The sequence below is a fragment of the Cydia splendana genome, chromosome Z (genome assembly GCF_910591565.1).
Source record: "Cydia splendana chromosome Z, ilCydSple1.2, whole genome shotgun sequence".
In the NCBI taxonomy this organism is placed as follows: Eukaryota; Metazoa; Arthropoda; class Insecta; order Lepidoptera; family Tortricidae; genus Cydia; species Cydia splendana.
This window is the reverse complement of record NC_085987.1, coordinates 1,819,634-1,835,161: the sequence shown is the minus strand read 5'-3', so window position 1 is coordinate 1,835,161 and position 15,528 is coordinate 1,819,634. Positions and strand designations below refer to the sequence as shown.

The 15,528-nt window shown below is 37.6% G+C and overlaps 1 protein-coding gene across 3 annotated transcripts in view; it reads right to left on the bottom strand.

Moving 5' to 3' along the window:
- The window catches only part of LOC134804345 (nonsense-mediated mRNA decay factor SMG7-like), a 41,688-nt gene extending 29,842 nt beyond the window's left edge, over window positions 1-11,846 (bottom strand). For all 3 annotated transcript variants that reach the window (XM_063777352.1, XM_063777353.1, XM_063777354.1), the window contains exons 1-9: window positions 11,685-11,846; window positions 9,903-10,002; window positions 9,207-9,332; window positions 8,138-8,256; window positions 6,655-6,828; window positions 5,836-6,012; window positions 5,038-5,172; window positions 1,449-1,542; window positions 1,072-1,258 (exon numbers count right to left, since the gene is read on the bottom strand). In XM_063777352.1, the coding sequence (XP_063633422.1) occupies window positions 1,072-1,258; window positions 1,449-1,542; window positions 5,038-5,172; window positions 5,836-6,012; window positions 6,655-6,828; window positions 8,138-8,256; window positions 9,207-9,332; window positions 9,903-10,002; window positions 11,685-11,716 (1,144 nt within the window). In that variant the 5' untranslated portion in view covers window positions 11,717-11,846. The remainder of the gene's footprint in view (window positions 1-1,071; window positions 1,259-1,448; window positions 1,543-5,037; window positions 5,173-5,835; window positions 6,013-6,654; window positions 6,829-8,137; window positions 8,257-9,206; window positions 9,333-9,902; window positions 10,003-11,684) is intronic.
- Window positions 11,847-15,528: the final 3,682 nt, after the last annotated feature.

The window sequence follows — 15,528 nt, the reverse complement described above, 5'->3', positions numbered from 1 at the left end:
TACCGGGATCTGGCTACCGCAGACTCACCTCTCGACAACCTCGCAGCCACTCCAAAGTGTTGCCCTGTTGTCGCACTGTGCGTGCGGCCATTGCGGGGCCCACTCAATGAGTTGGCGAGTCACCACCTGTCTTATACAATTTTGAGACTGATTGTCACGGCAGGTGTCCGCTAGTCTCCTCCCATAGCCCTATATCCAGTCCATCCAACATTCAAATCAAATAGCATATGACCTTAGTTTCCATCGCAGCACAAAAGTGCTGCACTGTGTGTGTCTTTGCACCTGGTGGGGACCATCTCCGGATGTATCACATTGTGCGTTCGGGGATGGTATCCGCCACGTGTATCCCTTGCTTTTAGATTAAAGTGTCTTAAAGGGCCTCTGCGCTGTTGGCTTCGGCCCCACGTACGCCTCCCAATGGTCCGGGACCCCATGGTCCCGAGATATGGAACAGACATACAAATAATAATAATAATTTACAGTACATATGGTGCTACTTTACCGCCCTAGGCATAGAGAAAAAAATACATAAAGTGCTCAGTCCATACATCAGCGTTGATACGTACCAAAATGACTATTATTTTCGCAGTCGACATCTAGCATCGAGTAGCGGAATTATCATTACACTGCTACTTGACAATAGATGTTCCGACGACCGTAGTAGTCTAAAGCTCAACAATTTTCAGGTAATATAACAACCGGATTAACCGGAACTAAACTTAAACTCCTTCTGCTTTTAAAATTAGTTGTAAATTGTTGTTTTATACAATTTTCGTGAGTCGTGACACTAGAGAATTCTAGTATCCATGTAGTACTGATAATTCCGCTACTCGATGCTAGATGTCGACTGCGAAAATAATAGTCGTTTTGGTACCAAAACTGATGTATGAAGTGAGCACTCTATTCTTACTATGCCCTATGCTCTATGCCCTATGCGGGATTAAGGACAATACGTGCGTATGTCGAAAATTTAAAGGGCCATATGTACTGTAAAACGTTATACGATACACGTGCGAATAGGTAATTCGCAACTCGTGTCATACCATTTGGAAATTTAAAAACATGACTTACGTGCAGGCAGCGCTCGGCTCAAAGGGCTCTCAGCCGTATGCGACGGCAGTAAGAGCGCCAGCAGCGTGCCCACAGCCAGCGTATGGCTCAGCGTTGCGGCTGTGGATTCGCTCTCGCTCAACGCTTGTTCCGTGGCCGTCAGCTCGTCCGTTGTGGTATGGACTAGCCATATTATGACGCATACCATCTGGAAATTTAATAACATAAGTTTCGTGACACTTGGGGCCACTTGTGTATATCCTTACGTATATTATAATGATAATATTATAATATACGTAAAAGGCTAATAATTACTAATGATTAGCCTATGAACATCACAGCTATTGGTCTCATTTTCAGAACAAAGGAAAAAGTTTCATCACTTAAATCAGTCTTACCTTTATTAAAGTCATGGATTCAAAACTGTCGGTGGCCACTAGAGACGTGAGAGACGTGTTTAGGGTCTCTACTAGTTGATCGGCCGCTTCCAATCTGCAAATAAATAAGTTATTGCATCTCACTATACTATATCACCGATCACTTCAAGCAACACCGGCTTCCGACACATCGGAAGGGAGGGGCCCAAGCGATATCTTACCGTACAAATCTTTCTGCCATTTTTTGCGGGGGGAAAGGTGCACACAGTCGCACTTCTCACACACTTACATAAAGATAAGATAAAGATAAAAAATAGTTTATTCAATTAGGCATATTACAATGCGCTTATGAACGTCAAATAAAGCTATACCGGCTCCAACCGTACGCCTCTGCCTCGAGAAGATTTAAATCCCCCCTCAATTGGAGGAGGGTATCCCAATACGGGACCGGCAACAAACTCGGCGGGACACATCTTTTCAAAACATTATTACATCTTATAATTAACATGCATTACGAGTAAATAAGAAAAATACAATTTAAATTACTATAGAATTCATGCAATTATACTCAGTAAGTATATAACTTTATAGAAATATGATTAAAAAAAAAACCGGCCAAGTGCGAGTCGGACTCGCGTTCCAAGGGTTCCGTATATTGCACAATTTTTAACAATCAGTGTCGGATTAAGATATTTTGATGCCCTAAGCATTTCTAGGTGCCCCCTCTCCCTAGGGTCATCAAGATTACATTGATTTTTTGGTAAATTGAGAGAAGTTCATTGCCGCATTACAGCTGAGAATGGAAATCAGTCACATCATTTTATCACGAAAATTGACAGTGCCGCAGCAGTAATGTTGCAACAGAGTACTTAATGCTGTTGCAGTCGCCACCCGAATGTCACCTTTATCATAGCTTAGAAAGTAATAGAAACGCGAGCGAAGCGAGCGCGGAAATTTTTCGATATAAAAACGCAATATGATAGACAGTTGTACATTTTTACTTTTAGTATGGAAATCAGTCACATCATTTTATCACGGAAGTTGACAATACTGCAGCAGTAACGTTGCAACAGAGTAATGCTGCTGCAGTCGCCACCCGAATGTCACCTTTATCATACCTTATAAAGTTATTGAAAACGCGAGCGAAGCGAGCGCGAAAATTTTTCGATATAAAAACGCAATTTTAGTTTTAGTTCCAACCAGGCGCGAATCCAGGATTTCATACAGAGAAGGGATGGGACAGTTTTCTATCAGCCTAGCTTCGCATAGGGCTCGATATTTAAGGGTCTCAGCGAGGTTGTTTTCATGCATAAAATATGCAAGAAAGCAGAGCTTGGAATTGAATTGGCGAAGTGTGAGAAAGGCAGTAGGCCCAGCAGCGAAAGAGGAAAGCTTGGATTTGGATCCACGCCCAAATGTAATTAAGGCAGAAGATCAACTTTGCCGTAAGGCAGAAGGCCTCGCATAAAACCTAACGCCGAACCGCAAAAGAGTGGGTTGAAATCGAATCTATGCATGTAATCACGACTCTTCTACTGCTACCGATTGTTTCCCAAAGAATTACGCGCCATTATTTTTGCAAATTAGCTTTTGGACAGCTAAAAAAATCGTGTGGTAAAAACGATGTGTCTGTCCCTAATTTTAAAATTTGTTCACCTTTTTCAACCTGGCATTTTGGTGCCCCCCCTGAACGTGGTGCCGTAAGCACGTGCTTGTTTTGCTTATTGGTTACAAAGTCTTTATTAATTCAACCATTAAAGTCGACGAGTACAAAAAACTTTGAGCTAGCTCTCAATTTAACATTTTTTTTAAATATTATTTTTAATTTGACCTTACAATTACTCGTAAGTAGGTAAGACCGTTAAATATTTAAAATGATTATCTTATCAGAAAATTATCACCAATTACTCTAAGAAAACTACTACTCTAAGTAATCCGGCACTGTTAACAATGTATTTTTTATGTGAAACGTGAGTGAAATCTCTTTAAAAAATCCGTAGGGGTCGGATCAAAAACTGTAATTAAGTCCGATTCACGCTTGACTGTACATTTCTAATAGGTTTTCCTGTCATCTATAGGTATAGACCTATTTTATGTATTTTTTTTTAAATTTAAGACTTAGTAGTTTCGGAGATAAGGGGGGGGGAATGGTAATTTTTTGCCTATTTTCTTGAATAACTTCTAAACTGTTTATTCGAAAATTATAAAAAAAAAATATTTGAGATCCTTACAATAAGCTCTTTCATTTGATATGTAACATGATATAGTTTAAAAAATTAATTTTTTTCATTTTTTCATTTACCCCCCAAAAGTGGCCCCCATGTTTAAAATTCATTTGTTTACGTTACATGTCCGTATTTGGGTCACAAACTTACATATGTGTACCAAATTTCAACTTGATTGGTCCAGTAGTTCCGGAGAAAATCGGCTGTGACAGACGGACAGACAGACAGACAGACAGACAGACAGACAGACAGACGCACGAGTGATCCTATAAGGGTTCCGTTTTTTCCTTTTGAGGTACGGAACCCTAAAAACATATATGTACATGAGATCATACAAATACGTAGCTCATACAAATTCCAATCTGTAATGACGACACACATACATAGAAAATGACACACGTCAAAGACAAATCTTGCAAACCTCGATCTCTTTTTGTGTACGGACGAGTGACAAGTGTCACAACACGCACACTAACACATTTTCGTCGAAGAATTTTATTGTATTCTGAGAGATGAGAAGTCGGATTTGCCGCTCGACCGATCCGCAATTTGTACTGGGCGAGCAAAATCGATAAATCCAACAATTACATGAGACTAAAATATAATAATTGTTTAAATGTAATTAAACGTATGATATGTAAAAAACATATTACATGTGAAATGTAACACCTTCGTTTTGTAAATTTGATGTCCCCGACTTCTTTATACAACAAAAAACCGGGCAATTGGGCATTTTTTCTGCTGCTGTGTTCACGCGCGCGTCTGAACTCGGTCTAGTTAAAAATCCGAGCGCAACTAGTTTTATTACCCGCGCTAGATCAGTTGATCTTGTACCTAGGCAGAGGGGAAACAGTGCGAATGCCGCCTCCCTTCCGTGTTGCTCGAAGCTTATACCATAAAAGGGTGAGAATTTAGGGCTACCCCACAGTAGCGTCTTTTGAGCGTTGGTGTCTAGACAGCGCTATGAAATATGGCGTCGCTGCGTAGTTGCGTCAACGTTGTATCGAGCAGCAGCCATAGAGTTGACTTTAGACGCCGACGCTCGGGAGACGCTAGTGTGGGGTGGCTCCCAAGATCCATCATACAAGAAAAATATATCAGAGTACAGATGTAGTGCATAATTGTTTTCCATCGTATTTTCTCGGAAACGTTCGTATTTGTCATGCTACTCCAGTCAACGTCAGTACTTTTTGTACCGAGACTGACTGAAATAGCAAGACACGTTCGTACGTTTCCGTGAAAATACGATGGAAAATAATTATGCACTACATCTGTAGTGCTACTGTACTGTACAAACAGCAACACTCCTAACTGTACATCGGTGGACCTTATTACAAAAGGCAAAAGGTCCACCAATGTACAGTTAACAGTGTGGGCGATGGTACCTCTCCCCTGTGTGTATGTCGCGCACGGCGCGTATTAGTAGCGTGACGTAGGCGTGCGCGTCGCGCGGCGGGGCGAATGCGGGGGCGGACGTGGCGCGGCCGGGGAGGAGCGCCGGCGCTGGCGGTGCTACTTGCCTGGAAACAAATACTACATTATAAATAGAGCATAATACAATGTATACTAAGATTTTTATAACTTTTCACCCGAACATCAGACCCAGAAGAAATTTTATTTTGAATTTGAAACTCTTAGTTCAGAGTAGATTGTATGTTCAAAACTTTGTACGCCGGGTCTCCGGGAAGTAGTTAAGTAAAGTGTTTTTTTAAGTGTTAATTTGCTATCTATTTATTATTTAAAATCCAACATGTGTCATTAAGTCATCAGAATGGGTCGCCTAAGGTACGATCAAAGAGAATTTAGAATATATATATATAGGGGTATTGTCAAAGTAAATGTTGTAGTCACAGTAAATTTACTGGCATCTTTTAACACAGAATTAAAACTTTAGAACGCCATTTGACTTTGATCCTTATTCTTTCACTGATATGTGTTAAAATTGTTAATTATAAAACGGTGTCGTTATCTACACGAGTACAGGCAAAAAAGTATGGCGCCATCTTTTCGAGCATCATTTTTCTTGATTTTCTGAGGCACGATTTTTTCTTAGACTTTATTTATCTTATATGCAGTTCAGGCCTTTGCCCAGCAGTGGGACACCAAAGTAGGCTAGGGAAAAAAAAATACGCAGTTATTATATATTTGGTACTAGTGAGGTATAGTGTGGGAGTGGCACTCACCCAGCCGCGTCCTGCAGCGTCCTGGCGAGGTTGATGGGCGCCGGCGGGAACGGCGCCCGCACCAGGATGGCGCGCACGTGCCAGTAGATGGCGCCCAGGCGGCGCCCGCGGCGGCGCGCCAGCAGCGCTAGCTGGTTGTACGGCTGCCCGGAGTGGGGGGAGACCACTAGCGCGTGCCTGGGATAATGTTATTAATTGTTGTAACTATTATACACACACATACACACACTGCTTGTCAGCCCAAATAATAAACTAAGTGTGCGCGATTAAGTCTCGTTTCAGTACTAAAATAAATGATGAGTGAAAATCGTGTTAGTTTAAATCAATGTAAAAATATATTTATGAAAAGCATGGGTTATTTATGTAGAGATGTTACGAATATTCGGCAACTATTCGGTATTCGGCCTATTCGGTCACTTTGCCGAATATTCGGTACCTATTCGCCCGAATTTTGCCTACTATTCAGCCTAATACCGAATATCTGTTGCATCTACCTAAAAAGAAAAATTCCACAATAAAAGTAACCAAACACTAGGTAGGTACCTATATAAATTATACCTCTCACGACGACTGATGATGCTTATAACAGTTCTTTCAAGTCTCCTTAGGTTGGGCTTAATTAAAAAAAAAAATATTAAAGAAATATGTTCACATCGTATCTTTATTGCGTAAATGTTACATTTCTAAATAAATTAATAAAGTACTAAAAAATACTACAAATATATTTACGTGACATCTAGTCCATATAAAAATGAACTGTCATAAGGGCCATCATTCGACGCGAGAGGTGTAATACCCTAATATTCAAAGTATACTGACCTATAGAAAGTATAAGCCACCCTAGGCTGCTGTCTATACCGTGCCAGGTCACCTAGATGCACTAGGCAGTGCTGGCATATATAGCGCGCCGCAGCGGGGGGAGGGAGCTTGGGGCCCGCGGGGGCGGGGGCGGGGCTCCAGCCCTCCACCCAGCCGAGGAGGGAGGCGCGGCGTCTGGGTACAGAGAAATAGGACTAGTTTAATATAGATTAGATTGGATTTATTTATTTCACAACATATGATTACAGTACAAATTACATTAATGTAAATTTATAAGAATCTATATTGTGATCGTCAGAGATAAATTAAAATAATAGCAAGTTAATCCAAATAAATTCATTTCATTAATTGTAGATACAGTGAAACCTGGTTAATTGGCACCTGGATAAATGGAAAACCTCAATAATTGCAACCAAAAGTCCGGTCCCGGTCCCTTGAGACCAAAAGGCCTCTATAATTGAAATTATGGAACCTCTATAATTGCAATTTAGATTTTTAGGGCTTTTCGTAATTTTGCCTCTGTAATTGACCACATCGCAACTAAGACCTCTATAATTGACACTGTGCTAAAAAAATCCGTTATTTCTGCTCTTCTTTTTACCTCTATTATTGAAACTAGTCTTACTTATTACCTCTGTAATTGAAATAAATTAAATAATAGACAGCAGAAACAATATTTTAATAGCAATGATCATTTTATTTATATCTTCATCCAGAATTCAATTTATTTATTGGGTATTTATCGCAGCCTGTAGTAGGTAGTTTTGATTAAATCAAAAAGAAAGTATGCTTTTTACATTCTAGTAAAACTGTCTTCTACAATTCAAGGAAATTTTTCAAACCCAAATGATTAATAAGAAAATAAAGTAGTAATTAATGTAGTGTATATAATAGACCAGAAACCCAGAACGTAAGCGTGTAAATCTACTTTCAATGGTTATTTGCACCTCCATAAAAGAAATTTGTCAGAACGCAACCTCTATTAATGAAAACCTCTATAATTGACACAACGATTTTTTGAACCTCGTTAATTGACACGACCTGCTTAAATGAAAAACCTGGTTAATTGACAAAAAATGGCCGGTCCCTTGAGATTGCAATTATCCAGGTTCCACTGTAATATGAAAAATAAGCTCCTAACCTCTTTATAAGCTTATAACATAACCTCCTAAGGGCCACTTGCACCATACCAGTAACCCAGGGTTAACCGGTTAAACCATTAACCCAGTGTTAAATTGGACTAGTAGCCATGAAAACGCCAGGTTTAACCGGTTAACCCCGGATTAGTAGGATGGTGCAAGTGGCGCTAAGAGTTACTTGTGTAAGTTTGCGTACTATATACATATAGGCTGAAGCATAATTTTCAACAGATCTACATATCACCTTAGTTTGCTACCTTTATTAGATTGGTCTTGGTGACCGGTTACCAACCCGTTCCAAATTATACTTTATTGTGTGTGTAGTATGGTTGTAAATACCATACCTGAAGGGCAGGTCCAGTTTAAAAGCAGTACATATCTGGTGCAACAGACACAGGTAGAAGCCGGCGGCCGCTTGCAGCACCCACGACAGCATGGCGGCGCCCTCGCTCCGGAGCGGGTTCTGCGAACAACCAGACATTTAGCTGTTTTTTTCACATTTAGAAGTTATTGTAGAAACTTTATAGACTAGTATTTATATAACATTTTATTATGTTTGATATGAATAACATTTGTCATACCTACTTACAATTTATATCGTCTAAGGCCTACTTGCACCATCCCACTAACCCGGGGTTAAGCGCTTAAACCGTTAACACAGTGTCAAATTGTACTGCTGACCATGGTAACTCCAGGTTTAACCGGTTAACCCCGGGTTAGTGGAATGGTGCAGGTGGGCCTAAGAATCATCATAATGGGGTTGGCCGGTCGAAGTATTTAGCAGATGGAGCCAGCATAGCTTGCCCTGTCTTTCCCTAGAACTGTCAATTTTATTTTATGGAATTTTGTGCTCTGTATGCCAGCCCTTTAAGCCAAGTCTCATAGAAAAAGGAGCAAGCTATGATGGTGTCATCACTCATCTTTGCAAATGTTTGACAGTCGCCAACCCCATTGCATGAATAAATTAAACGGGTCAAAATTATTTCGGTTGTCTTGTTTTTTGTCCCCAAAAAATATTACGGAGTGGAACTTTTTATATAAAATGAAATTTAATATTTAATTTTTGTTATGTAAAGTGTAATTTACAGCTAAAAAGACATACAATAGCACTAGACTTTTTTGTTTATTGATAGTAGACACAAATAAAAGCGTGACAAAATGACCAGAAATAAGACAACTTCAAGAATTTAGAACCCAAACTTCTGATACCTCTGGTATCTGTCCTTACCTTACTGACCCATTTTAAAATACAACCTGTTTAATATTCACTGCCCTGTATCCTTACCACGAGTTTGACACTGACATATTCGCCAGCGACTGTGTAAACTAGCTCACATATCATGTGCAAGCGAGATGCACTGCGCAAAGGCTGTTTAAGGCTGCATAAAACTCATGGTGAGGGTACTGGTTTACCTTTCTATCTTTAGAAATCGCCTGCAGGGCTTCAATCTGCTGCTTGAAGCCGATGTTCCAAAGATCCTGCTCCACCTTCTTATCCAGAGCATAGTCTAGATCCAGGACCAGAACTTTTTGGTAAATCTGTAACACAAATCACACTACATATAGGGCTGCTAAGAGGAAAGTGAATGAACCAATCGCCTTTCCATACAAACGTAGTACTCATTTACCTCTCTAGATATTAACATTATTGAAAATATTTTGACAGAATATAATGTATACTCATATCAACCACAGTTATGCCCCTTCGTATGATGTTTTTCCGAATATTTAATGATTATAAGAGTTAGCAGGATTCAAAAATTTGTATGTACTATTAGAAGTATTAGAACAAATTACATTATTTTCAGAAAATATTTGAATTTGTTTTTATTTCAAGTAGAAATGCTACAATAAAAATTATAAACTGAAATAAATGTCATATACTAAGAAAAAGTGACCAAGGCCTCCTCCAGTGCCCCTGGCTGGAATCGAACCGGCATCCTCTGCTAATCGCAGCAGGTGCCTAATTACTCGTAATATTAGGTGGTAATTTGTATGTAATTTGATTTCGCTCATAATTCTCATAATAAAATATTCATCGATGGACCTTATGCCTTTTGTAATAAGGTTTATGAACTGTCAGTTAACAAACAGTGTGGGCGATGGTACCTTTTGAAGCTGTTGCTGCAGCGACCAAAGGTTGCGTTCCTGCAGCATGGACGTCTCACTTTTGAATTTCAAAATGTTTTGCTTTAGCTCCTCCGCCTCCCTGGGAACAGACAAGTGGATAGATCAACTATTTGTTATTGTTATTCTGCCCCATTGGCTTGAGCAGAATTCCAGTAAATGTCGTGACAGTGTAGTAGAGATAGTTCATGTAGTTCCACACCCACCACCGTGCGCCTATGGCAGCACAAGACCACCCCCATACCAGAGCAACAGCACGTCGCACGCGGCTATTGTGACTGCTGCTCATTAATATGAACCTTATCATTATGACTGAAAACATGATCAGCAATCATCCTTTGTGCTGTCCCTGTTCCTATGCAGTAATGAGGCCACTTTCTTGAGTATAATTGCTGCATAGTCATCGGTTTGTGCTTCTGCAAACATGGTGAAAGCGCTGCAGAACTTAGGAAGCCCCACCAGCACTTTGAAGATGTTATTGTACACTACTGCAGGGCATTATTAGATTTTTTGGGTTATGATTGACTATGGTTAGGCTGCATATATTGTAGTACCAAACCAAAATTAATTTATAATAAGGGCAAATCAAAGAGGGATGAAAGATATTATGAATGAATGTGGAGGAATCTAAGAGGAAAGGAAAACCAAGGAACAGGTTTATGGACTGTGAGAGATATGATATAAAAACAAGTGAATGATGAGATGACAAATGACAGAGGTATGGAACAAAAAGAAATGCTGGAACCAAATGATAAGTGGCTAAAGTTATCCTCGGTATAAATGGGTAGGTAAAGGGGGACAGGAGGGTGGGTATAGGCATGGCATAAGTTGTATGGGAGGTAATGAAACTTATTAGTTACTATAGTTCGTTTTTTTAGCATTAAAAATAAGGTAGACAATCTTATTGTGTCTTTTAATTAAAAAACACATTTTATAAATAAGTCACGGCGAATATGTAACAATTATGAATCTAGTATGATAATTTATATACTTCAGCTTTCATAAATAATAATTACTGATTTTTAAAAGCGTTTTTCAATTAAAATACATGTCATGATTGCTTACCTTCTTTCTAATCCTAAAAAACCACTATAAGTTTAGAATATGAACTTGTTTAAAACTTAATACTTATTAAGCTTAAAACTTATAATAAATAAGTTTTCGCAAAGCTTGTTTAAAACTTCTTATAAATAGGTTTTTATCTTTGTATGGAGTGAGCACTCTATGATTACTTAATTCTCTCTCTCTATGGTATAGGTGAATGGGTAGGTGGCCTCTGGTCCAAACTAGTACAAATAATGATCATGGTGCCATTCGCACTGCAGCTAGCACAATACTCCAAAGATGTATTCGCTTACAAAATCACTATTAGTCACTATTGCATGACCTTATTACAAAGTGCTACAATTGTTGCATGTTTCTCTAAAAATAGGTTAATTTCGCAGGCTTTTCTTGCACTCTATTTATTGGAATGACTGTTGTACATACTGGAGTATCTAAAATGTATTTTTTAATTGCATCCTTGAAGACTAAACTGATATTCAACTTGAACTGTACGCGTTTCCTATATGACCAATAAATACCTAAAATAAAAGTAACCGAGTGTTCTAGCAATGTTCAAATAATTTTTATGACAATAACATTAAATTCGCGTTGCAGATAAGTACTTAAAGTGCTAAATTTAAGCGTTTTGTGCGAATTATAAGCTAGCAATCATCAAGAAACTTGGTTACAAAGTGAACGTAATAATATTTCGGCAACTACCTCAACATCTGTACAGCGGCGTTGAGAACCATAATTGTGGAGGCTAGAAGCCTCAAAATGTATCACTGCATCAAAAAATAAAACGAATATATAACGCGGAACGGTTAAGGTAAAAAAATGTTATCTAAAAACAATCGACTTCCATGCATTTGCGTCAAAAGTGCCTGTCGTCTGTCAAATGTTTTGTTTTTTTAATTTTAGCAATTATGGCATGGATTCGTATCTTTTAAGCCATCTATCAGATGGAGCATGAGCATGATTGATTTTTCAATGTGTGATTCGATAGAATATTTATATATATTTTTTTAGAAAAAGTATAATGAAGTTGATAACCTGCAAAGTAAGCCACATAATTAATAAATAAATTATCTACGGGTCCTACGAAGTTTTTATAACGCCTTCTAATAACTTCATACCAAAGAATATAATACTCACTAGGCTTCATACCATTATTGACATCTTACATACAATCATGACTTGATTTATTTTATTTGAAATAGAATATTTCAGTAAATATATTTGTAAAAAAATTAAGTAATTAGAACCCAAACTAGCATACATATATTAATTTTATTGATTGATATAAATTATTAGTTTTGCTACTCGACAACAGATGGCGCTAGTCAACAACCGTATAAGAAATTTCCATTTGCGTTGAGTAGAAAGTAAAACTAATTGTCGACTTTATAAATTACCTGTTGCAAACGCTAGTCATGTTGTAACATTACGCTTTGCAGTACAAATGTTACATATCTCAGCATCAAGATCAAGTAAAAATAGTTCTGGCAGCATAAGCAAAGGCCAAACTACATATATTATGTGGAATTGAATAATATTTGTTCCTCGTTTTAACCTCTACAATAGCTATTTCTCTAAAATAGTCAACATTGCCATCTCAGTCTACCAATTGCATCTGTTTCAGTTTGTTAGGCGCAATTTGATGCAATCTCTTTGTAGGCTAGGTAAGTAGGTAACCTCATTTGTCGTTGACTTTGAAATTTTACATGTCATGTGATGTCATGTTTCACGAACCACTGTGTTAAATCAAGTTTCAATACAAAACTAGATATTTTAATATTATATTATTATTTATTATACTATATCATGTACACGGAATTTTTTTATATTATTGTCACTTTTGATAGTTTTGTGAAGTTAGTTTGTACTACTGACTCGAAAGCTCCAGATGATATTGTTCCATAAAATCAGAAATTAATTTACTTTGTGTAGAATATTTTCAATCCCCTTTTGTGAGGAGCCTTTTCCCAGCGCGTGTTGGAACATCTTCAAAACGTAGAGGTAAATAAAACCCATTTTTCTAGTCCCATAAGTTACCGATTGAAGCCTGATGCATTTTTAACCCCCAGCATAAAAACCGGCCAAGTGCGAGTCGGACTCGCGTTCCAAGGGTTCCGTACATTACCCAATTTCTAACAATGTATTTTTTATATGTCAAACGCGAGTGAATTGCCTTTAAAGAACCCGTAGGGGTCGGATCAGAAACTATGTAATTCTTGTCATATATATTAGGTAAAGAACTATTTTGTATATTTTTTTCAAAATTTTAGACCCAGTAGTTTCGGCACAGAAGAAATAATAGTACCTACTACCGTAAAGAAAGGACACTTCCTACAAACCCGAAGTTTGACAGCGGTTCAGGGTCGAATCATGCTATCCCTTTCTAATATATGGCACTATCCCTTTCGGCTATGTAGGGTCGTCAAAATTCAAGTGATTATCTTATCTGTGGTCGTGCACGCAAAAGGAAGTGAAGTGGTGCCAACCCTAATAATTGCTCGGAGCAATGCTGAGCCGAAGTCAGGAGTGTTTTCGGAGATAAAGGGGGGGGGGGTCATTTTGTGGCTATTTTCTTAAATCCTTCTTAACTATTTATTATAAAATTAAAAAGAAAAAATATTTGAGGTTCTCAAGTGAGCTCTTTCATTTGATATGTAACACGATATAAGTAGTTTAAAACAACATTATTTTTTAATTTTCTCATTTACACCCCAATAGTGGCCTCCATGTTTAAAATTCATTTGTTTACGTAAAATGTCCGGCTTTGGGTCATGAATTTACATATGTGTACCAAATTTCAACTAAATTGGTCCAGTACTTTTGGAGAAAATGGGCTGTGACAGATAGACAGACGCACAAGTGATCCTATAAGGGTTCCGTTTTTTCCTTTTGAGGTATGGAACCCTAAAAATTGAAATAGAATCCATTTATTTCAGGCCCTTTCATTTTTTCGACTTTTATATAAGTATTATAAGACTTAGGAGTTTTTAATTAAGTTTTTGGCAAACATTTTATTTTTGGTACAAGCTTTTATCGCCGACTGTACTTTTCTTACGACAGGCAACTAATACTCATCGAGACAATTCTAAAAACCCCTAACACAAGTAGGTTGCGTTGTTTCATCACAGAGTTCCTATGGCCGCCTCCTGTCTCCATCATCAGATCAGCTCGATGGTACCATAATATTGCATTGTCATCCGATTTATACATGCATGCAAAATTTCAGCTCAATTGGAAACCGGGAAGTGGATCAAACTTAACTTGCAAGATTTGATTACAGACAGACAGACAGACAACGGTCAGGTGAAAGTAAATAAAAGCTTGTAAAAATTGTATTCATTGACACATTCATACCTATGTAAATAAATATTTTTCGGGAAACGTTTGATCCATATTTTTATTCATTTTAATTGCATGGAGATTTTGTTCGAGTAGGCACTTCTTAATTATGAAAAATAATTTATCTTACAATAGAATTATGAAAATTCATTAGGTGAGTAATTCTTAGGTAGAACGAGTTTGAATTAACCAATTAAATTATACCTATTATGTTACTATATTTTCAAAAACTCATTATGTCACGTGTCGTTGATGTTATACTTGTGACAAAACGTGTTCGTTTAAAATTCATGGTCACTTTTAAGACGGCTCCTAACCACTTACATAATTATAAATAGGTAAGTACATACATATTAAAATACATATTAGATAATGTCTTTCAGCACCGAAACTAAAAATTCCATAAAGACTATTGTTAAGTATAGGGACAGATTATACGTCTAACTGTTGGCATGTGTATTATTTTGTATTACCTACTATGTTCTAAGAGTTTGATCTGATGGTATTTTTAAGCTATATCTGATTTAAGAAGGTTTGACATTTACTTTATTTTAGGGACTTTATGATGCTTTTAATACCGTACTTATAGCAAATACAGTCCGGACAAGCCTATCGAGCTGAATTTGAGACTATTTCACCGACTCTTTGGTACGATTTAAAGTAACAACAGGTTAATAGGCTGCCAAAACATGTTATCTAAGTGAGTCCTCTTCATGACTGTTCAATTGAACAGCTGCGGAATAAATGTGGTGAATTTTTATTTTCACATATAACGATTTTTCACCCCACGTTTTGGAATCTCTTCAATTTCTGATGCAAGCGTAATGACGGAGACAGCTAGAAGAATAAGTTTAAAACCAAAGCCTAACGGACATTCATGGCGTTGATCCATCGCTATAGTCTGTTCGAGATCCTGAAAACGGTGAAAAATAGGGATACTACTCCTAAAAATGCCTAGAAAAATGTATTCCAAGCATGTATTAGTACACAAAAAATATCAAAAGTTATAAACAAAAAAAAAGGGAGAAAAAGGTAGATATTTTTTATTTCCCCAATATCTCAAAAAGTATTAATATTTAAGAAACCAAAATTAATATTATAAAAAAGTAGGATATTTCCAATAAAAAAATGCAGACTTGCAGAACTGCATCTCCTGGTATTTATACTTTTTATTCAACGTAGAACACAGCCCTCCGCGCCTCATTTT